The sequence below is a fragment of the Ciona intestinalis genome, chromosome 7 (genome assembly GCF_000224145.3).
Source record: "Ciona intestinalis chromosome 7, KH, whole genome shotgun sequence".
Taxonomy (NCBI): domain Eukaryota; kingdom Metazoa; phylum Chordata; class Ascidiacea; order Phlebobranchia; family Cionidae; genus Ciona; species Ciona intestinalis.
Genome location: NC_020172.2, coordinates 1065787 through 1088527, shown reverse-complemented (window position 1 = coordinate 1088527; position 22741 = coordinate 1065787). Strand labels below are relative to the sequence as shown.

At 36.1% G+C, this 22741-nt stretch overlaps 3 protein-coding genes and 1 long non-coding RNA gene across 8 annotated transcripts; 3 read left to right on the top strand and 1 right to left on the bottom strand.

The window, feature by feature from the left end:
* The first annotated feature begins 1177 nt into the window (after nt 1-1177).
* Nucleotides 1178-1714, top strand: LOC100182698. Its single transcript, XR_182082.4, has 3 exons — nt 1178-1312; nt 1408-1439; nt 1577-1714. It is a non-coding gene; the product is annotated as an uncharacterized LOC100182698 (long non-coding RNA).
* Nucleotides 1715-3170: 1456 nt separating this feature from the next.
* Nucleotides 3171-6536, top strand: LOC100178733 (sphingolipid delta(4)-desaturase DES1-like). Its single transcript, XM_026835034.1, has 9 exons — nt 3171-3624; nt 3682-3831; nt 4149-4227; nt 4593-4745; nt 5012-5142; nt 5201-5322; nt 5731-5841; nt 6177-6306; nt 6467-6536. The coding sequence occupies exons 1-9, from the start codon at nt 3543-3545 to the stop codon at nt 6475-6477; spliced, it is 969 nt and encodes a 322-aa protein (XP_026690835.1). The 5' UTR covers nt 3171-3542; the 3' UTR covers nt 6478-6536.
* LOC100181104 (glycerol-3-phosphate dehydrogenase [NAD(+)], cytoplasmic) lies at nt 6198-13434 on the bottom strand. 5 transcript variants are annotated; one of them, XM_026835027.1, is made up of 12 exons: nt 13341-13431; nt 12919-13096; nt 12493-12633; nt 11985-12032; nt 11729-11782; nt 10817-10955; nt 9258-9370; nt 8808-8915; nt 7809-7937; nt 7039-7148; nt 6467-6536; nt 6198-6306 (listed from the first exon to the last, which is right to left on the bottom strand). In XM_026835027.1, the coding sequence occupies exons 1-12, from the start codon at nt 13394-13396 to the stop codon at nt 6286-6288; spliced, it is 1167 nt and encodes a 388-aa protein (XP_026690828.1). In that variant the 5' UTR covers nt 13397-13431; the 3' UTR covers nt 6198-6285. The 5 variants fall into 5 exon arrangements, with proteins under 5 accessions (XP_026690828.1, XP_026690827.1, XP_009858940.1 ...); XM_026835026.1 differs by lacking the exon at nt 6198-6306 and having other exon boundaries at nt 6308-6536; XM_009860638.3 differs by lacking the exons at nt 6198-6306; nt 11729-11782 and having other exon boundaries at nt 6308-6536.
* Nucleotides 13435-16481: 3047 nt separating this feature from the next.
* On the top strand, nt 16482-22634 carry LOC100187450. The gene is made up of 14 exons (XM_002123527.3): nt 16482-16614; nt 17141-17325; nt 17684-17788; nt 18171-18302; nt 18581-18789; nt 19162-19305; nt 19414-19530; nt 19837-19921; nt 20177-20439; nt 20633-20729; nt 20926-21112; nt 21474-21622; nt 22028-22133; nt 22312-22634. The coding sequence occupies exons 1-14, from the start codon at nt 16497-16499 to the stop codon at nt 22632-22634; spliced, it is 2220 nt and encodes a 739-aa protein (XP_002123563.1). The 5' UTR covers nt 16482-16496.
* The last annotated feature ends 107 nt before the right edge of the window (nt 22635-22741 follow it).

Sequence of the window (22741 nt, the reverse complement as noted above, 5' to 3'; positions counted from 1 at the left end):
TTTTGTTCACAATTATAAGTCTTGTGAAGCNNNCCTCGGCAATCTGGTAAAATATAGTTGGATAGAATACATTATGGTCAACTGTATTAGATGCTAAGACCATAAGTAAACGAATCAATAAAACATCGTTCAATCGTTTCTGTCTTAATGTCTATAGCACGACTAGCCAGTCTGAACAAGGTTTTCTAATTTTCATAGAAACTGAGGCGAAAACAACATGAGTTCTACAAAAAGAAAATTTCATCAGACAATTACTTCCTTAAATTGACGATTTGGAAATTGCTTGTCACGTGATCTCTGCATGAGTAATGTATGAAACCATATGTGAAAGAATCCCTTTAATTGCAGCACTGTAGCAGACATTAAGTGACTAAAACTATGTGTAATGTTTTTGCATTTAACCTGTGCTAAAATACAACCAAAAATGTAAAGATAATCAAGTAACACAAACAATCATTTTAACACAATTTTGACTTTTTACGAGTGATTTAAAAACTGCTGTTTTAGACTGGTAAGGTTTGGTAAAATTCTGCGACAAAAATAGCTGGTGGTAGGCGACGACTAGAGTTTTGGATGCAGTTGTAGATCGTTGTTTTCACGCGGCGTAATTATAAAAAATAAATTGTATTCAGAACGCCTTTCCGTGTTTTTTGTTGTAATGAGGTGTTTCAAACCCAAAATACAACCATAAAACATTGGCCGGCACCAAAATTTAGGGCTCGCTACGCCCTTGCACACATACCTCTCAAACTTTTGTGTATTTTTAAACATATTTGCACCATATGTGAAAGAATCCCTTTAATTGTAATGTTTTTGCATTGAACCTGTGCTAAAATATTTTGTTTGCTACGAAACAGGACGAAAAAAGAGAAAGAAAAAAAGCCTTATCTTACCCCAACCTACTGCGTACACACACATACCTCTTAAACTTTTGTGTATTTTAAATATATTTGCATTAGCTGAATAGTTAGTTGTTCCAGTTATATATATGGCTTGAAAATGAAAACACTGCAATAACATTACCAGCAGTACCTAATACTGTTTAAGAGCTTTAGATATGCTTGCGCAATCACCAAGCTCCTTTTTCTTTTTAACCCTGCATACGTTATACCACGAAGAAGATTTTCGCAAAAGTAATCGGAAATATTCTGTCTAACAAACGTTATAAAAGATGGTGAAACCACATCGGATCATTATTCTGAGTTACAGTCATGGATCGCAAACTTCTTACCTGTCTACTTCTTTTGGCTCTTTTGCAAGTCGCCGCTGCTCGCACGTGCGGTACCTACGATATCGCTTTTGCCCGTACTGAGTAAGTCTATTGTTTAAAGTTGGAATAATTTACTTAAATTATAAGTTTTTATTACTATTAGACCTATAGATAAATTAACTTATTTATCGTTACAGCGGCGAAGAACTACTTCCTTTGGAGGAAGACGGTAAGATTTTATCTTATTTTGTTTTCCCGTTGCATTTGATAGTGAATTCATCTTATCCCGCACGAAATAAAATAACTTTTTTGTACCAGATAAGCCGCTGAAAGATTATTTTAGTTCTAATATTGTTGTTTCGACAGAATTGTGCGATGGCTTTGCTGAAATGGCTGACATGGGGGGAATGAAACCATGGAGAAAATATTAACACGCTCTATAGTTTTCGAATAAGTTTGCCAATAACGTACGAAGCAAACAAAATAAAAATTTCATGATGAAAATCGTGCATGTTTTTTTATTCGGAAAGTTCCCATATCAGCCAATTAAAACTGCTTTTCAAAAAAATCAAAACGGGATACCTTTTTATTTTATTTTCTCGGCCCATTTAGTGGTAAACGGAGAAAATTTAAAGAATCATAAAAACGTATCTTCACGACTCCTATATAGACCGTTTTAAATTGTTTAAAACACGATTAGGATTTGTTGATGGTATGTTTAAAACGATGTCTCATCTTACCTCACAGTATGAAATAGATCATATAAACGCGCTTTATAGTTTTACAATGAGTTTGCCAATGCCATTCAAAGCACCCAATTTCGCAGATTTAGAATTTAGAAACAGAAAAAAAAGAAGAAGAAAGTTTCTCCCCTCCTCGCTAATTCCCCCCAGTGACTATTTCCTCTCGGCTATTTCCCTCCCGGCCATTTCCCTTCCGACTGTTCCTCCACCGGCTGTTTTCCCCAATGGTTGGGGGTTAGCCGGGTGAAATAGCCAGTGGTGGGGGAATAGTCACGGGGGGGGGGGGGGGTTATATCCCGGGGGAATAACCCGTGGGGAATAGTCACTGTGGGGAAATAGCCGGTGGGGAAATCGCGAGTGGGAAAACGCCCAGGGGAAACGCCTAGAACTTTACACAGAATTCGTATTGCGTTAACGTGCGTAAATCGCATTCCACAAAGAAGATTTTTGCAAAGTAATCGGAAACATTCTGTCTAACAACGTTATAAATGATGGCGGGACCACGTCGGATCATTATTCTAAGTTACAGTCATGGATCGCAAACTTCTTACCTGTCTACTTCTTTTGGCTCTTTTGCAAGTCGCCGCTGCTCGCAAGTGCGGTACCTACGATATCGCTTTTGCCCGTACTGAGTAAGTCTACAGAGATTATAAGTTTTATTAATAGTACAACTATTACACAGAGTTAAATAAATTAACATAAATATCGTTACAGCGGCGAAGAACTACTGCCTTTGGAGGAAGACGGTAAGATTTTATCTTATTTTATTTTCCCGTTGCATATGGTAGCAAACTCACCCCACAGTACTATTATGTAAAGCTTTAAATTTACCTATGTCATTGTATAATGTGGTGTACACACGTATACCACACATAGGACCAATGGTTTTAATCTCTTTGGTTTAGGGCTAGGCCTTGTTTAAGAAGTTAATATTCAAACAAAAGCTAAAAATATTCAAACAAACGGTATGTTAGAAATATACATGCATTTGGAAATCGCCTTGCGATCACGTGACTGTCAAATAACAGTGTCCCAGCTCTCACCTCCTTGACACTGCAGGCATACCTAAAAAATTCAAACACATAATCGCCCACAAAGTTACATACATGGTAACGCATGGGCTGGTACGAGCCGTGTGAAACAGAACACCCGTGTTATAACGGTTGTCGTTTTCCGGTCACGCGAGAATAAAGTAACTTACAAAATCATTCTTTCATCAAAGAACGCCATGCGTTACACTCATATAGAAATCACTGTCTGTGACGTAACAAGGTTAAGTAGATGTCATAATAACACTGAAGTGACGTAACGTACTTCAGTTTTTAAACATTTGAAAGGCTAGAGCAGGTTGGGCAGTTAGATTGGAAAGAGAATTTACATTAAACAAAGGCAAGTGAGAGCATTTCCGATCAGTTATAGCTTCATTAAAATGTGTGGTTGTTTGAAACTTCCGAGTTTAACGCAATGTATTGTTTTACCGTCACTTATTAGCTGTAGCCAGCGCCTCACTAGCTATTATAGCTATAGTAACCGGACAGAGAACAGGAGCTCTCTAACTGTTAGCCCGCCTTACCAACGTATCGTCAAGTATGGGGAATATAGTTCAGAGAAGCTCGTACGAATGGGTATGTACGGACGAGCCGCATGCTACTAGAAGAAGAGCGATGCTAGGTAAAAAGGCACAAGTTCACCATTTATAGATACATTAACCAGTGTTAAACATTGCAGAAAAGTATCCGGACCTAAAAAAGTTAATGACAGTGAACCCGCACTTTAAATGGGTGGTCGCTGCAGAAGTTGCATTCCAGTTAATGATGTGTTACTTCGTTAAGGACCTTTCATGGCCTTTGTTGATAATTACCACATATTTTATAGGAGGTAACGTATACTACATTACCGGTATATAATCGATTTTGACGTAAATTGATACCTATTACACAGCAATATTGTATAACTACATACGTCGTGTATTAGCTAACGATCAGGACAATAACACGTGTGTACAGTTACTGTGTAGTAATGAAAAACGTTTATAAAAGAAATACCATGACATTTTTGTTCTTTTTTGCAATAAGGAGATAAATTGTGCTAACCGTTTATACTTATGTCTGTTTTCTAATTCCCTGCTAATATATTTCAAGTATATACTAACTCCCTCTTATCCAATTTAAATTCCTTGCCTTGTATTCTCATAGGAACCATAAACCACAGTCTCACGCTCGCTGTTCACGAGTTAAGCCACAACAGGGCTTTCGGGCATGGAAAACACGCCATGTAAGTACATACAGTACCTTAGTGCTAAACGTAACGCTTTAAAATAGAACTAGATCAAGAATTCTATTCAAACACTAAAGTGTAGTAGGTGGGAAAAAGATTAAACGATTACATTCTTTGTTTTGGTTTCATTTGTTGTAAACAATATTTACGGAATTGTAAATCGCGACTCTAAAAGAGCGTTACTGGTTGTTCAAAAAAAGAGCATCAAATATGGGATTTAGGTCCTAACGATATCCCATCTTACCCCAGCATATAGTAGGCTACTGTATTACGTTTTAAAAATTCATCGGACGCGTAAAGAATGAGATTATATTGCCCATTGAACAATTTGAAGACATTTGTATAAGTCTTACCGTTTTTAGGTGGAACCGTGTTCTTGCTTTTGTCGCAAACTTTCCGGTGGGCGTTCCTTTCTGTGTCTCTTTTAAGAAGTATCACCTGGAACACCATAGGCAGTTAGGTGTGGACGGTTTAGACACTGATATACCAATGGAAATTGAAGGAAACTTTTTCAGGTATATAGTATCATGTTAAATTTGTGTTTTTTTTTACTGTTTTGAACCCGTTCTGCATCTTGTAACCAATTTCCTGTGCGCATTTTGGCACTCACACACGCAAAACATTAATTACTGATCAAGTTTACGCAGCAGGTGTCATATTGCCTGTCGATTTATGGCGCGCAAACCAATATTATTGCGCGCCCTTAAATAACCTGTTCAAAAACATTAATTCCAATTTAGCATTTTTTCCAAATTGTTATTAATATTCGTTTTAAATTCAGAACTACTGGGCTTAAACTACTATGGGTGATTCTGCAGCCGCTCTTGTATTCAGCTCGACCGCTATTTATAAACCCGAAACCATTGAACAGATTGGACTACTTGAACTTATCCCTACAAATTCTATTTAACAGTAAGTACATGTTGAATACGCAGTGACAATCCGATTTCTAAGCACCAAATTTCAACAGGTCTACTTTTGTCATCATGGGGCATAAAACCAGTAGCATACTTGTTACTGGGGACAGCCTTCGGCCTTGGCTTGCACCCATTGGCGGGACACTTTATAGCTGAACATTACATGTTTTTAAAAGTAAGTATTTTTAAGTGCGTAAAAATATAGTGGGTTGGGGTAAGATGGAAATTTTATAACTGTATTCTCACGTCACGACAATAAAAGAGCGTGGCTAAATGTCCAAAACACGATAAGGGAATGAGACACCTGTTCATTCTATTTTCACGTTCCATTTGGTAGTAAACAAAGAACATTCAAATAATCAAAAAGTCGCATACTCAGGACTCCCGTAGACCGTTGTTAATTGTTCAAAACACGATGAAGGTATTTAGATAATGTGCTAAGGTGTGCGATCTTACCCCACGTATATAGGTTATAATCGTTAAAGCGATTGAATTACAAACATTTGACGCTATCATGAATTGAGGTGTTCCGTATATGCAGCATGGGCAAACTACTAAAATATAATCTATTTATAAACTACAGGGGCATGAAACCTATTCGTACTATGGTCCACTCAATATACTGACTTTTAATGTGGGTTACCATATGGAACATCACGATTTTCCAAGTATAACTGGCTCAAAGCTTCCACTAGTAAGTAACGATATTATATAAATTTTTTATACAACATTGGTTAGCGCGTCGCTTCCAGCCCAGAAGGCTTGGGTTCAATGCTGCTACCACTGTAAGCGTACGTGTCCTTTGACAAGAAACTGAAAGGCAATTGCTCCAACACGAGTGGTTCCATTCTTTACAAACACTATATATTTTCCACGAAGTTACATACATGTTAACTCGTAAGCGGGCCACGGGTGTATGAAACATTTGTTGCTTGTCGTATAACGACTGCATTTGCACCGCCAGAGGATAAATAAATGGACAAAATGAAATTACTAACCTGAACTTCTGAGGTTCCGTTCTTTTGACAGGTACGCAAGATAGCTCCGGACTTTTACGACGATCTACCACAGTATAGCTCCTGGCCTAAAGTTATTTACGATTTTGTAACAGATAGCACGATCGGTCCGTACTCGCGCATCAAAAGACCACATTTGAAAGGTTTGTATTCGTTTGGAAAATGTATTTAAACTTAAACTTTAAACGTCAAGGGTATAGAAAACGTTTCAAAAAAAGCGAACGGTCCGTATTTTTACACTAAAATGCATATTTGAAGTGAGGGGGTGGTGAACTTTTACATATGCTCTGGATGATTTTGCAGACACTCAATAAAGCTTGGCACGGGATGTTTATTGAAGAAGATGTTGTATACAGACACGAACAGTGGATATCTGGAAAATATTGGAGCTTTAATTTAATTTGCAAGCTGTTTTCGATGTCTATATGTTTGTTTTACACTGTTTGCTTTAATGAAACTATATGCTTTGCAAATTTGATACCTTGTGGCATGTGTTGTAAGCTATAGGAAGTGTAAAAACTTTTGGTGTAAATGTTTTTTTTGGAAGACCTGTATTTTGAATTGCTGGCACAATAGGATAAACCGTATTGAAAACCAGAGAAATCAAATGCACCCCATTTACCAAAAACTGGGGTGTAGTTGCAAAAGTTCAGTTACACTCATAGTCGTCAAACATATGCAACCTTTTCATTAAGAGGTAAATGCAATATACTTTGCCTTCACTCGTTTGTATATACACACATTATCAGAGTAAAGGACTTAAATCAGTGGTGATTAAACATATGTCATTGTCATCACTTTAAAAAGGTTACCTGGTACCCCCAAGCCCATAAACATTACATACCACCAATGAAATGCCAAATAGGATAACTTACTCAGATTCATCGATGTTCAAGGTTTTTAGAACTTTATAAACTTCGCGGGCAGTTTCAGGGCCTTGTAGTTTCTGACCATTTAGCATTTCTGCTTCCAAGACTTCGATGGGCTGTGAAAGGTAGGTGGAATTGGTTATGTGTATGCTGGTATGTGTGGATAAGACTTTGGGTGTCTGAGTGTTGGGACAATGAGCCAAATCTGAATTGCAGGTCCTCACGCCCAAAAAATAAAATATTGAGCATAATGTTTCATTAGTGGTATTGGTTGTTAGAATGAAAATGTCCTTCTGTAGCTTATGTTGTGTGCGAAGACTATTTGAAGCATATTATTGCGCCAGTTTAAATGTGTCTGTTGTCTTGTTAACAGTATAGACAATTAAAACAGATATTACTTGAAAAGGAAACTACTGAACTGAATAAATGATGGACATTTGCTACTGGATTAAAATAGAGTACCAATTATTGCAATTAATTTTAGTTAAGGAAAAATGCACTAAATTTAGAACTACAAATAAGCAGGCCATAATTTATTATTTGGGAAAGGTTGACTTCCCGAGTTGTCAAACAAAAGGCACACATTTGGATTTTTTAAGCAGCATAACATAAAACCTAGAGCGGTTTCAAAGCCAGATTTATTTTTGTTGTTATGGCTTTACAAGATGCAGTTTTTAAACCTGAATTTTGAAAAATAAGAATGTTGCAAACTTTTTAATTTATTGTATGGAAAATTAGTTGGTAATGGCAAAAAACTATTATTTTGTTTGTTATACCTTATTTTCCTTCACAAAAGCTCTAGACACTCTCATGTTTCGTCCACCATAACATGTCGTGACCAAATCAGCCACTCCACAACTTTCAAAAAATGTCGCAATCTCCGGTGGGCTGTCTGGAAAGAAAGCCTAAAAAATAAAAACAAGTGATATTTAGTAATAAAATAGCTTTTTAGTTCAAAAGAAAGGGGAAATTCAGTCTTAACATGCCAGTTGCATAGTCTGTAATGATTAAGTTTGCATTAGAGTTTTGTATACACTTGGTAATGCATTAAAGCAGTCTGAAAGCTTCATAAAGTTTCCTGTTTAATTCATTCATAAACTATTCAAATGGTTGCCTAAACTACCTACAAAAACAAACTTATGATATGCCCTCTGCCTCTCTGGCGCCATGGCACAAAGGTAGGCACGTCTGCCTATGCCTATAACCTTGGGGTTACCGGTTCAATGCTCGTCGTTGCTACTATTGTGAGCATATGTGTCCTTGGGAAAGACACTAAAAAACAATTTCTCCGATCCAGCGGTCCCTAACAACTGCCAATGCCTCGTCACGCGAAGGTAAATAAATTACATTCATATATACGCCTAACTGAATGCCTGTTGTTATATTTTTATTAAACAATAAAAACAATTGCAAATGGAACATAGAGTAGGCAGTAAGCATTAGAACTATTAAGTTAAATTTGTTTCACAGAATTGTGTGCAACTATTCCTGCATTTTAAAAAGTTTGAGCTGTATGACCAATTATAGCCGCCTAACATGGGTATGTATGTCCTAGAACAGGATATGTCAGCCTGTGTAAACAGTTCGTGCACTCCATAGTCGTACAGCTAAATTGGCTATTTTACACTATTTAAAAGTAATTACCAAAAGAGCACTCTGGTTAACAGCTAGGTTAGCGATTTTACATTTATTAATAAATTAATTACAAAAATAGCACCCTGGTTTTCAAAAGACAGTTGCATTTAACTTTAATACTAAATAAATAGCCTAACTACCTTTGCAAACTTCATCATCTCCATAAGCCCAAGTCTGATCACGGCTGCCTTTGTATTGTCGCCTAATTCCATCCCAGTTACAAATCCAGCTCCGCATGCTATGATGTTCTGTTAGAAAAATGGGGAAATAAAAAATCCAAAAATGTAAAAAAGCAAAAATCTGACACTTTAACACAAATGCAGTGGTTACGAAATTTAGACACTTTTGTAATATAAAGGTATTATGGAGCTAGAAAAAGTAGCAAAATGTACATATATGTAAAACATAAATTTACATTTTACAGATAATAAATAAACATGTGACAGATAACAGTTCTTTAACTGTAAAATAGTCCTTTAAAAAGCGTGTGTGTTTCAACTATATTATTTATAGCAATTTATCATGATATAACAGTACAGGAAGGAATGTAAGGTAGTCTAACATGCCACATAATTTCCTGCTATTCTTACCTTCAGTGCTCCACATATTTCAACGGTGTTAGGGTCCTGCACAACACAGATTCGGAAATTAGGAGTTTGGAGCAGTTTTTTGAACAACTGGCCATTCTCTTCTTTAGTACAACCTGAAATACAATCAATAAAGTTAAACTAAGATATATACGAATACTGATTGTGTGATCAGTGTATGTGTCCTGAGACTTAGCGGTCACTAATGGGTTGTCCAAATTATAAGCCATATCAATGCAAAAATCACACACAAAGTTAAAAAGCGTGATAGCTCGTAAACACTCGACTACACGAGGATAAAATGGTGTGAAAAATACATGTCTGACTGGAATGTGGTGTAGCGGCACCGCTTGCATGAGAGCTCTAAATGGGCTTTCCATATGTTGGGGGAATGGGCCAAATCTGGCCTAAATACCAGGTCCTTGACAAGGACCTCACCCACAAAGAAGAAAAGGTATTAAACTGAGATATGTAATACTTATATAACAATAACGTGCCCTACTCTTTAAAAGTAAGCCCTGGCATCCTAAAAAAACATCCATGGAGCTAGCAAAGACATACCACATCCAAAAAATACATTTTATTCTAAAAATCTAACAATTTGATACAAAATTTTAAATGTGAAAAGTGAAAATATACATTGGTTTTGCCAACACCCAATAATTTTAACCGGAAATATATACTTGGCATTGGAACTTCTGTCTTATAGTTATCCTTGAAACTGCTATTCAATTTTCTATAATCAGGGTTTTAAGATTTACTTGTATACATAAAAGATTAACGCTAATGGTTCTGTGTGCACAATCAGATACATATGAATATTACACTGCTGTTGATGCACGACTGACCTTGTCTGGGCTATTCAATAATTAACGAAAACCACCATATGTGCCAAGCAACACCTGGTGAGACATGTGACACACCCAAATGTTTAAGTTAGTTGAGGCTTTACTCAGAACAGCTTTTACAGAAATTTTATTAAAAAAGAACCTATTCCAAATGTGAAAAACTAACTTTTAATACATGGACAGTACCACCACTGTCCACCAGCATATTCATTAGTAGCAGGTTTTCTTTCCATAGCTCGTCATGAATAAATAGCAACTTGCAAAGTCAATAATAAAATTTACCTGCACAACTAGTCAACCTACATTACATAACAATTTTTATCAGTTCAATACAATAGAAAAATAAAGCGAAAAGAAATGAATTAGCAACAAAACAACAGTTGCTTAAGATCTGGCATCATGGCAAAGTCAGTAGTGCCCCTGCCTACAACCCAGAGGTAATGGGTTGAAGGCTTGTTGTGCTACTATTGTGGGCGTATGTGTTCTTGGGCAAGACACTTAGACACTTAATGGTAATTGCTCCAACCCAGTAGTCACTAATGGGTTGTCCAAATTATCAGCCATACATAAAACCCCCCAAAATAATCGCCCATAAAGTAAGATACATGGTAACTCGTAAGCTGGTACGAGGTGTACACCCGTATTATAACGACTGTCGTTTTCCGGCCACGCGAGGATAAAGTAAGTTTCATTCACTTATTCAATAACACCTACCAATAGTTGTCTCACAGAAATCCTCTGAAGCAACTTCACTAGCAATGTTAGCCCCCATCAGTACAGAGACATCCATGCTCAGAGCTTTACGAATAACATCACTGATCAACTGAAGACCTTTGTCAGTGTGGTCCATGCCCTGAAATCGCATACAGTTGGTTTATTTTGGAAAATTGGTAATTAATAGCCCTGGCCTACACCTCAGACATATGCTTAACGTTTTTTAAATTTTGAGTTAAATTTGGGTTTACGGAAATTGGTGATTGTTTAAAATATTGTTGCACTTGTAGTCTTCGAGCATAGAAATTGTCTACTCAATATGCCGAATGTATAAACTTTGCTTGTTTGTAAAGACACTTCAAAAAAGGGTAGAAGCTGTTTCAATAGGAAAAAGAGAGGTGCTAAAAATATATATGGCACCAAAACGCACCACTGTTTTAAAAGTTTGGTTATCATATTATGTCACCCCATGCACTCGAAACGTTACACTTAGAGTTAGAGGCCTTGAGGCTTCTATCCCCTGGTAAAGCGCGCTATGCTATTGAACAAAGGAGCCTCAGGCCAACCCATATAGTAAAAAATGTGTTAAAAATAAACATATTTAAAAGTAAAAGAAGACATGTTTAATGCAGAAATTGTTTTCTTGAATATTGCAAAATAATGGGTATAATGCAAAGCAAAGCCATTTGCACAGCGCCAAACACCGAAAATGAAGCCTAAACAAAAACTCCAGCCAGCAAAATAGTGAGATACATATTTCAGTATTAAAATTTAACACCGATGATGGGTTATAAACGTAGCGGAAAAGAAAAAAAGTGTTTGTTTTTTTTAATTTAAACATAATGAATCACCAGGTAGCACTAGCATGCCAGTGAGAGTTAGTGGTAGTTTAGTTCACCCTCATTAAAATACCGTTTGCTGACTGTCAAAATCTTGTTTTGGGTAATTTACCATCCTAGGAATGGACTAGAAGAAAAATTATCAATCTCTATGATGCATGGTGTCCTATTAGGTTACTACCTTCTACCTACTATAATGTTAGTATTTGGTATAAAAGAGTAATTTATCTGCTGTCTAAACAAATGCCTAGATTAATATTATATAAAAACAATATTTTTAAGTAAAACTATAAATTTGACTGCAAAGTATACAATATTAAATTACTTACATTTTTTATGGTTTTCAAAAGTTGGGGTAACACGTTAGAGATGTCACCCTAATTTGAGTAATTTATATAATGTCTATAAAACGTGCATAAAACATCTCAAAATAGTAACCACCAGAGTCCGTATATAAACATAAGTTATTTTATGTCACCCATAGAAATCACATAGCACACAGCAAATGGGGCTAAATTGATCATGGACATAATATAAACATATATTATAGCTAAGTTTATTATATTTTATCTTTTTAATACAAATTAATACAGGATGAGGATAAATGAAAAACAAATTTTCAAGTAGTTGTGTAGATTTATTAAAGCTTAAAAGTGACTTGCACTTTTTAAGTTCTATAAATAAACTGTGACTAAGCAGAAAAATATGGTTAAAAATTCCCGTTGCTAGGGTAAACAATTGGCGAAATTAGCCCCATTTGGTTGCCCTGTAAGATTTCTATGGTGATGAGAAAACTCACGTTTATGTACTCTGGTAACCACCATTGAAAAGGCTTACCTTAATAAGTGAGATACCAATGGCACCAGGTTTTATGTTGCTTTGAATGGTTTTACAAAGACCACGAATAAACTGATGCGGAACAACAAAGACAAGCATGTCAGCCCCCTTAGAAGCTTCTACAAGATCAGGAACTGCAACCTAATTGATTCATATTATAAACAATGTAAATAAACACAATTTCTTCTGGAGATAATTAATATGTAGCCTATATATATACATGCATAAGTTTAAATTATGTGTTTTTCAGGGTTTTAATTTAACAGTTAAAAGTTAATAGGCAGCAAATGTGGTCCTACTCAAGCGTAAACCACATATCGCATTGCATACTTTGCTTTAGGACCTAGTCAAATATAATACGATGGCCAACTCACAGATTTACTTTAAAAAAATATATATAACATGTTTTTTTGCGGGAATACATACCACATTTTCAGGCAATTTATGTCCTGGCAAATACTTGACATTTTCATGCCTTGTATTTATAATTTCAGTCAGTTTTTCTCCATTTATTTCCTCTTCGTATACATACATATTCACTCTGGTGTGGAAAGTGTCATATGCGGCAGCATTTCTTCCAATTAACTTTGCAATTGCGGAACCCCTGCAAGAAAAATGATTTTCAAGAAAAGGCTTAGGCCTATACATACAGTTTTGTAGGTTATAATGTAAAAAATAAAACCGTACATTTATTTTTTTTAGGTGACATGCTAAAAGTGTATTTGTCATTCTGCCTCCATAGTTTAAATTTACTTGCCAACCAAAACTTGATTGCATAAAATATAGTAAGCCTATAATCACTAAAATATGTTTTTAAAGTAATTAGAATATATATAACATTTAAATACCAGTTCCCTGATCCAATGATGCATACCTTCTTTGCCATTTTTATTGCAGAGTTCATAAAATTAATTTTAGCACCAAAAACTATGACCAGCTGCAAGAAAATCAACCGATTAAATCCTACGCCTTTCTATGGTGTAATAACCTAAGTTCTAAGAGGTATAGTTTGTAAATCTAACCGTTTTATATTACTTATTTCAATCCATTTCGCATTTTATGTTTACTAAGACCACACACATAAAAAGGCCAAAGTCTAATCGAACCGGTCTGTCTACCTACCTACGCAAAGCACACATATTATATACGACATTGTCAAGGTGACTTTCGCTAATCTTAGCATTACGTCAAGTGATAATCTATTTGTCAGTACTGTACCGGTCACCCAACAAGCACTGATCGGTCACTATACGCATACCGATTTTCAAATGCGGCAAAACCTTTTTAAACGAACAGTTTGAAAATACCACGCGACTGAGCTGTTGCTACGCTTCATTGCTGAACTGCAGCATCGTCATCTCACGAAAAAGGCAATCGAAGATTTTGCAACAGCACACACTTTCCAGCTTACGACTTGCACACACACAAGCGTGCAGTTAGGTTTCTTTTCAGCCACGCCACCTGTAAAATTCATTAAAGTAACTATCCAAATCCGCATTCTTTTAATGTTCACGCAGAATTGGTATATATTTTTAACAGTTTGAACTCAAAAGTCCCCATTGTATAACATAACCAGCATTTTCCTGCAAGTGTGAGAAATTCATTGTGGTTTATCTGAAATTCTAAATTACGGTTAAATTCCAATATGTATATTTTTAATCAATCAAGGTTAGAGCAACCTGCTGCAGAATCTGACAATTCTCCGATTAAAACACAGAGTGTGGCTTGACGCTACGTATATAGACACGTAACATCACGTATATTTGATATGTCATCAAGTGCTTTAGGATTGCCGATGTATCCATAAACCCACAGATCCGCTCGCATTTAAAAAAACCTTTAATAAGGTATTATTGGATGGGTGTATTTGGTGCGTGTAGAAGTGTATCCAATATGAAATGAAATAAATTTTGCTTCTTTTCATTCCCACTATGCGGCTATGTTAAATCCGTTCGTATAAATATGTACGATGCATAGACTCCTTAAGTCAGATATCTATAGAACCATAGTATACTGAAGTCACTTCAGTATACCATGATAGAACTCTACTTGCAAGTTATTATTGAACAAAACACCGCTACGTGGCGTCTTGGTTAAATCGGTTCGTTGTGTTTTAACGTATTCGTCGCCCAGACGCCCACAATAAACAAATGAACAAAGCATTTTTATGTGATTTCACCATCACGCGATCTCTCAAGTTTATGTAATATTTATAACAAGATCCGGAAAAGCGCGCTTGTTTAACTAAATATTTATTCAGATCCCGTCTATTTAAAAGCATATTATCCCAAAATATCGTCGATAATGATCTAAATTCTAAATGCATTACCGAATTGCCTTTTTAATGCCTCCCTTTCATTCTATTAATAATTTTAATAAATAAACAAAGAATTTAAAATAGACTGGAACGTGTCCGAAACCACGTGCAGCGCTCGCAAACTAAGCTGGAAACCACATAAATTCGAAAAAAGTTTCGCTTGCACTTAGTTATTCTTACCCGTCAAATGCCCAAAATTTAAACCGAGGTATGACGTCATGGTTATGACCAACACATTAGTGACGCGTGATATAAATGGTGCAGAACCTTCATGTTTTATCGACGATGCATTGACGAAAATTAAAAATATGCTGGACCGTTATAGTTTCTAGTCATTTGACGAAAGAAGAATAACTGACCAAATTTGCGGATTTTTTCTGTGCGGTAATTACGCGTAACTTGTTAACGATTATGAGTCAATTTTTATTACTGTACAATCAGATATACGCAAGTTTCCTGTTCACCATCTCGGTGCTCTTTCAACCTAATATACATTGTGGGAGTCGTTAAATGCAAATTAGGCTAAAACATGACACGCAATATTTAAATACAGAAGGTTTACAGCGGAAATGGCGCCTTATGTATATTCATATTTAGCGCCTTATGTATCTTCACATATTATACACAGTAGGGTGGGAGAAGGCGGGACACCTTTTAACTCTATTTTCTCGCCCCACTTAGTAGCAAACATAGAACATTCAACGAATTATCAAACTATATCCTAACGACTCCATAGACCGTTGTTTATTGTTTAAAACACGATCATTTCATTTGGACATTATGTACCAAAAGTGCCCCATCTTCCCTACCCTACTATATCTACTCTTTGTAGTAGTTAAATAATAACTACACTTTAAATTAAAATTATGATGTAACCATAAGTAAGTGCATATCTAGAAAAAATATATATTTATGTACACTTGCTTAATTATGGTTACATCAGCCATCCAGGCACTTTAAAATACCCTGCAAATATTTAGCGTAATAATATATACATTGAAACAATTAATAGAGCATTTATAGGCAATAAATGTAAATTAGGCAATTACTAAACACATGAACACATGTTTTGTTTATATAAACCGCACGTTTTGTAAAAAAAATATTTGTATTACAAACTTAAAAGTGCCTAATTAAAAGCAATTTACCGCTTTTGTTTCAAAAGTGACGAGTTTGAACGGGCGTTTTATGACTATAACCTTACATGTGCACGACGACCGTTTTGAGCAATCTTATCGCGCAAGCAATTTTAATGACGAGTTGATGAAATTCCCCAGTAACATTTTGAAGTCGCTAATGTTTAGAAGCATAAATTATCCGCTTAGCCGACGAACATATCGACGTGACTTATGTCTCATTCGCTACTGCTTTAAATTTAGCATTCTTTACGAAGATGGTGCAATCGTTATGGAACATGATAATACGAAAATAACTGTCTTAAAGTTATATAAGGATGGGACGCCTTGAAAAATACACAGACCTGAAAAGTTTGGTTTTGGGATCAGACCTAAAACGATTGATTTTTCTCTGTTTAGTATTTTAATTAAAGTATATTGAAAAATATTCTTTTTTATTTAAAGTATATTAAAAAACAATTAAAATTAAATACAATTTGAAGGTAAAAACCAAAAATATTTTGTGCATAATTGATTTTTTCTTTGATATAGTTTTAAAGAAAATATACACCATGTTACCTTTATCGAGTCTGCATCAATTAGTATCAGTGATATTGTTCATTGCTTCTTTAACATTGGGACAGCAGTCGCTTCCATGTTCTAATACAAATCCTTGTCGTCGTTTCAGAGGTAAGATTTCGATTTTAACGATTGCTGTATTCTATATAAAATAAGTCAAAGCCATATAAATTGTATATATGTGGCTTTGGAGTAAGTCATACAACGTGGCACATGGGTGCGTGAGAGTTATACCGCAAAGTGTTTTTTTATTGCCCAAAACAAATATAAACCATGGTTGTGTATAGTCCCGCCGCCGTGCCTACATGTTCGGTGGATAAAAAATGTATTTTTTATTCGCTTACGTGTGCGCTTACGTGTTACCATGTATTATGTGACTTTATTATTGGCATGTAGAAACTAATACTTGGCAGTTTAGCCTATGCAGTGACAAAAATGTTGGGGTTAATTGGTTAAGGAAGAATATTTACGAAATTATACAACCGTACCCTCACGACTCTAACTAAAGAACAATTTTAACCGTTAAAACCCTAATTAAATATTATATATATATTAGAACTGCTGTAGGCGAAAACGATTTAGATATTTAAACGTTACAAAATCCCATACCAGTCATAAAAAAATATTCAATTTTCAGTCGACGAACTCTACAATGAACCTACGTTTTACCAATCACGTGCCCGAAGACTTGACATAACTATGAGCGTGGAAATGGCAGAAATCCGATTTGACTGGTTAAAGATATGGAGAAGAACTTACAACGGAGCTATTGGTGGACCAACGTGGATGGTTTACCCTGGAGATACACTCAATTTAAGACTGGTAAAGAGGAAAAGCAATATTGTCCAAACCAGCTTTATTTCGCTATGGCTATATTTTTTGCAGAAACGATGTTTTTAAAGTTTTGACACTGCATACGATGAGTCATGTTTAACATAGTAAAAAAAATCTACGAAGTTATAGGCCTGGTATGACTAGTAAGCTCGCACGAGCACTATGAAACAAAACACCCGTGTTATAACGACTATTGCGATGCCACAACGCATTCTCTGTTTTCATACTTTTACCTGCTAAATACAGATAACTGTATGCCAATAATAGTTACATTATCTTGCTTTAGATTCTAAAGTTTAAAATAACATACAAAATAGAGTTACTTACTAAGCTAGTGTATTAACAGGAAAACAAGCTCGGGCCGAACCCAGTAAATGACACGGGACCAAATACTTATCATAAGCCAAACACAACGAATATCCACGTTCACGGATTGCATATATCACCTGAGGTAAACAGGAACGTTAAGCATATATATTTATTTGTGTATAGTAGGGTGGAGGAAGATGGGACACGTTTTCATTCTATTTCCTCGTCCAATTTGGTGGTAAACAAAAAACATTCAAAGAATTATTAAACCTTATCCCAACGACTCTCATAGACCTTTGTTAATTGTTTAAAACATGATCAGGATATTTGGATATTAGGTGCTAAGTGTGTTCCATCTTCCCCTACACTACTATATACCTATACCTCAGTGTTAGCGAAACTTTTTTCATCACAAAAAGCAGCGGTAAAGAGGTATTATATTTTCACAAATACGGGTGTAATTATTATTACATGTGTATAGCCTATATACGAGGTATGTAAATTTAAGTTGAAACAACTTTCAGGGAATTTCAGACAACGTGTTTTTGACGGTAGAACCAGGAGCCGTACAGCAATACCAGTTCAATATACCAGAACACCACCCTGCTGGTACATACTGGTACCACCCCCATTTCCATGGCTCTGGAAACTTCCAGGTACATCTATATTTTAACTTATGTTGTATATACGTATTGAGGGGGTGGGGCACCTTTTTATTCTATTTTCTTGTCCCATTTGGTAGTAAACAAAGAACATTCAAAAAAATATTAAACCGTATGCTCACGACTCCCACAGACCGTTGTTAATTGTTTAAAATACAATCAGGATATTTGGATATTATGTGCTAAAGGTGTTCTACCTTTCCCCACCCTACTATACCAAAAGATCCGGAAAAATACTCACAATTTTAACCTGGTCCTATTCTTGGCGACAGGTATCTGGCGGAATGGCTGGTCTGATTATCATTCAAGACAACCCTTATCATTTTGATACACCTTACGAACTACGTATGGTGTCCTGCCCGTTAAATTGCAACCATGATATGCAAATGCTGATACAACCGACATTACAATACAATGAGAACGCACTTCCGAATATTTTCGGTGAAATTCAGGAACAAATTCAAGACGACCCACTGTTCAGGTAAAGTTATCACCCCTCGTAAAAAAACGCTATACTTAAGTAAAAAAATCATTAAATGAGTTTATATTGTATATTGGGAAAAGATGGTCCGTGTTTTCATTCTCTTTTACTGTCCTGGTTGGTAGTAAACAAAGAATATTTATACAATGTTATAACAGTTTTCTTAGGGCTCTACAACAGGCCATTGTTAATTATCAAAATCCCGTTTAGGAAATATGATGGAATTTTATGTGCTATATTGGTATCTAACTTGCCCCACAGTACAATATAACACGACTGGTTGTAGCAGAGAGAAGGTCTGGGTTACAAATCACCAGTCATGCTTTTACCGTATAACTACAACATGAGTTAAAATTGTTTATAAATTTACAGAAACGAACAGTACGCAGTACCTGGAGCTGATGGCAACCTTGCACAATGGTTATTTAACACCACGAACGAAGTAAACTACTTTACCGTAAACGGTCAATTAAAACCAAGGATGTACTTTCGTGCGGGTCAAATGAAACGCCTACGGTAAGCAAATTTATCCCGTAAAAACGTAAACATACGTCGAATACAAACCGAAACTTTACAATTAAAACTTATAATTTTAAATTTGTTAACATTTGATTCAATTAAAAGATTCGCTAACGCCGGGGGAGCACACGCTCTGGAATTAGAGGTCATTTCGCTTTCAAATGGAAGAAAATGCGAATGGAGAGAGATTGCATTGGATGGAGTATATCTACCATCGCCAAGGTATAAGAAATACATGAATATGCGATACACATCGGAACGTTTCGTTTATGAATACAACTTATTGTTTTTTTCTCTGCTGCTTTTAAATGCATTGGCGTTTTTGATAGATTGGGGCAAGATAGTACACGTTTTCTATCTCTTTTATCGTCCCAGTTGGTAGTATAAAATGAATCTTTACAATTACACAGCCGTATCCTAACGTCTCAAGAACTTAGTTAATTTTTAAAACACGGTTATGAAATATGGAATATTTTGTACTTACGGTATCCATCTTACCCCACAGTAATTTATATTGTATTCAAACAGAGTGTCCAGAACCGGTCAATCCCTAGTTTTGCCAGGCGGCCGAGTAGACTGGTTGTTAAGATGTGATTATCAAGGCGTTTACCAAGTAAGTGTGTAGGGTGAACGTATCGAAGGGGACGTAATTATGGGGTATGATGGGACACACTCCTTTTTTATTGTCCCATTTGGTTGTAAACAAAGAATATTTACAGTATCATATAGCCTAACCTAACGACGCTAAAAGAGCGTTGTTAAAGGTTTAAAATATAATCTAGAAAAATTATCTGCTGAAGGAATTCACCTTACCTCCAGTACTATGAAAATAAAAATGAAGTAATTTTACCAAAAATTGTGTTTTTAGATCGTATCCACGGTGAAACCGTTGAACAACCCGACGATGGGGCAGTTTGACAGATTCAGTGGCGTTTTAGCAACAGTGCAAGTATATGGGGGAAGCGTTGCTTTTCCATTAGACTTCCCTCTTACCCTCCCACCACGTCCACAATACATGCCAGATCTAAGATACGTGGGTGACAGGGAGAGAGACCAATTCGTGGTAGAGATGGGAACACGTGACGGTTTGAACCGAGAACAGTTCCCTGCCGATCCTTCTATAAGAATAAGGTATTTAAATGCTACATTTCTTGTGCAACTGTAACTCCACATTTTTTATTGGGACAGAATTTTTAATGTTCATTGCTATTACTCCAATTCATTTAGTAACTAGTTCATACCGTGTATAATAGCGCATATATATATATATAACTGCCTGCTAATATCTGTGGGCAGAGCTTTAAACTTATTTTTGCTCTTACAGACACAAAATGCAGTTGGGACGACTACAGGAATGGACTTTCGTAAATCCAAACCCGTTTCTACTTCACCCGATGCATATCCACGTTAACCATTTCCAGGTAATAGGCTTGTAACTCAAAAAACCAAACCCACACAGTTACATAAGTGGTAACTCTAAAGTGGGCACAAGATGTATGAAACAGAACTCCCTTGTTATAACGATAGTCATTTTCACGCCACGCAAGGCAAATTATTTACGTTCCTTCATTCATATACTACTTTATACACAATCTACAATTAAACATAATCTTTCAGGTGATCAGCTACAACAAGTACGACGGCCCAATCATATACAACCCAGCTTTTTTCGCCCCACCAGATGACGGGCCAGGTGGAATGCCACAGAATCAAACTGGCCCGCCCCCACCGGAGCCAGTTGAAAGATTTGTGGACCAAAACGGCGACTATTGTGAATACCAATACGATGGCTTCATGCTTGAAGGTATATAACATTAGTTATTACATTTATCTCAACAGAAACTCTTTTTAAACCTCAACTTAGAATTACTGAAGCACATATAGTATATGGTGGGGGAAAATGGGACACTTTTAGCACATTATATCCAAATATCCTGATCGTGGTTTAAACAGTTAGCAACGGTGAGCGTCGTGAGGATACGGTTTTATAATTCTTAGAATGATCTTTGTTTACTCCCAAATGAGCAAAGAAAATAGAATAAAAAGGTGTCCCATCTTTCCCCCACCCACGATAAATAACTGTCAGAAAATAATATTTGAGAACTAAAATTTGCATCAATATCAAGACGCTGTTATTGGTTGTAAAAATTATCAATACCTTTTAGGTCAAACTCCGGCCAGAGCTAACCTCTCTTCTGTATTGAACATGCTTGGCCACGACACGCGTTACTACACTGGACCAGGTTTTCTCGGTTACGCTGAAATCGGGGAATACCGGGATACGATACCAATTCCACCTCTGTCTAATGTTACGGTAAGAGTGGAGTTTTTTAGATTTAGCAGCCGCACTTTTGTATTGATATTTTTTTTAAAGAATAGTCGTTAAAATATATATATCGTAGGATGGGGGAACATGGGAAACCTTTATCACATAATATCAAAATATCTTAATGATGTTTTAAACAATTCACAACTGTCTATGGAAGTCGTGAGATTACCGTCTTATAATTATTTGAGTTTCCATTGTTTACTACCAAATGTGCAAGGATATATAATAAAAAAAGTGTCCCATCTTCCCCACTCTAATATAATATCTAATTACACTTATATAGGTTTCTTTAAATAGTAGATAACAATAAAACAGCGAAGGCTTTTTTAACACAGAAGCATACTTAAATTTAAATACATTATTAATAACACATTTTTTGTAACCAACCAGATTCGATTTATACCTACTGATTACACGGGTCGAGTTCTAGTGCATTGTCATAACACTGTACATTCTGATCAAGGAATGCTCCTCAATGCTGAAATCGTGCCTGCAGGTAAGAAAAAGTGATGCAATGTCTCAGTCTTTATTTCAATGAAAAGTACCCCTTAGGCCCAACAAAACAAAGCAGACATGTGGACCTAAAATTATAAAAATATTTTACTTCGATATTATATTACTGCAGGTGTTTTTACACCCGGACCTATATTTTCTATAACAAGCATTTTCTACAGGATCGTCCACAGCTGGAGCAAGGGTGCCAAGTAACAACGTGTACCCTGGGACATGTCACCCTGGCGACTGGTATCCTGGTGTACCGAATCTGCCACCACCTTCTACTATAGCCAGCACAACGACTGAGCCGACGACGACGACCACTGAGTCTACAACAACAACAACAACAACAACAACACCAACAACAACAGCCACGCAGCAACCTTTAGACTTTTTGGCGTTCGCTACATGGCTGCTCACCAATTATCCAACAAATCTTGCCGATTATTTTAGAAATCCCAACATTTACCACGACTTGTACAGACAGTCTCTGTCAGGGTAAAAAGAACAATACACTTGTAAAAATATGTTATGACTTGACATGCAGTCAGTTTTCACTCGTGCAAAGCTTGCCAAATCCGTCATAGTCTCTATAGTTGGACATGGATG

Bases quoted from the DNA above. Each gene is read 5' to 3' on its own strand.
- LOC100178733 (XM_026835034.1), top strand. From the start codon at position 3,543: ATGGGGAATATAGTTCAGAGAAGCTCGTACGAATGGGTATGTACGGAC. The intron at 3,832-4,148 runs GTAACGTATACT...GTATTCTCATAG, and splicing joins TACCACATATTTTATAGGAG to GAACCATAAACCACAGTCTC. The intron at 5,842-6,176 runs GTAAGTAACGAT...TTCTTTTGACAG, and splicing joins CTGGCTCAAAGCTTCCACTA to GTACGCAAGATAGCTCCGGA.
- LOC100181104 (XM_026835026.1), bottom strand. From the start codon at position 13,396: ATGAACTCTGCAATAAAAATGGCAAAGAAGGTATGCATCATTGGATCA. The intron at 8,916-9,257 runs GTAAGAATAGCA...TTTTTCTAACAG, and splicing joins AAATATGTGGAGCACTGAAG to AACATCATAGCATGCGGAGC. The intron at 7,149-7,808 runs GTATAACAAACA...TACCTTTCACAG, and splicing joins CTTTTGTGAAGGAAAATAAG to CCCATCGAAGTCTTGGAAGC.
- LOC100187450 (XM_002123527.3), top strand. From the start codon at position 16,497: ATGTTACCTTTATCGAGTCTGCATCAATTAGTATCAGTGATATTGTTC. The intron at 20,440-20,632 runs GTATTTAAATGC...TTGCTCTTACAG, and splicing joins GATCCTTCTATAAGAATAAG to ACACAAAATGCAGTTGGGAC. The intron at 21,623-22,027 runs GTAAGAGTGGAG...GTAACCAACCAG, and splicing joins CACCTCTGTCTAATGTTACG to ATTCGATTTATACCTACTGA.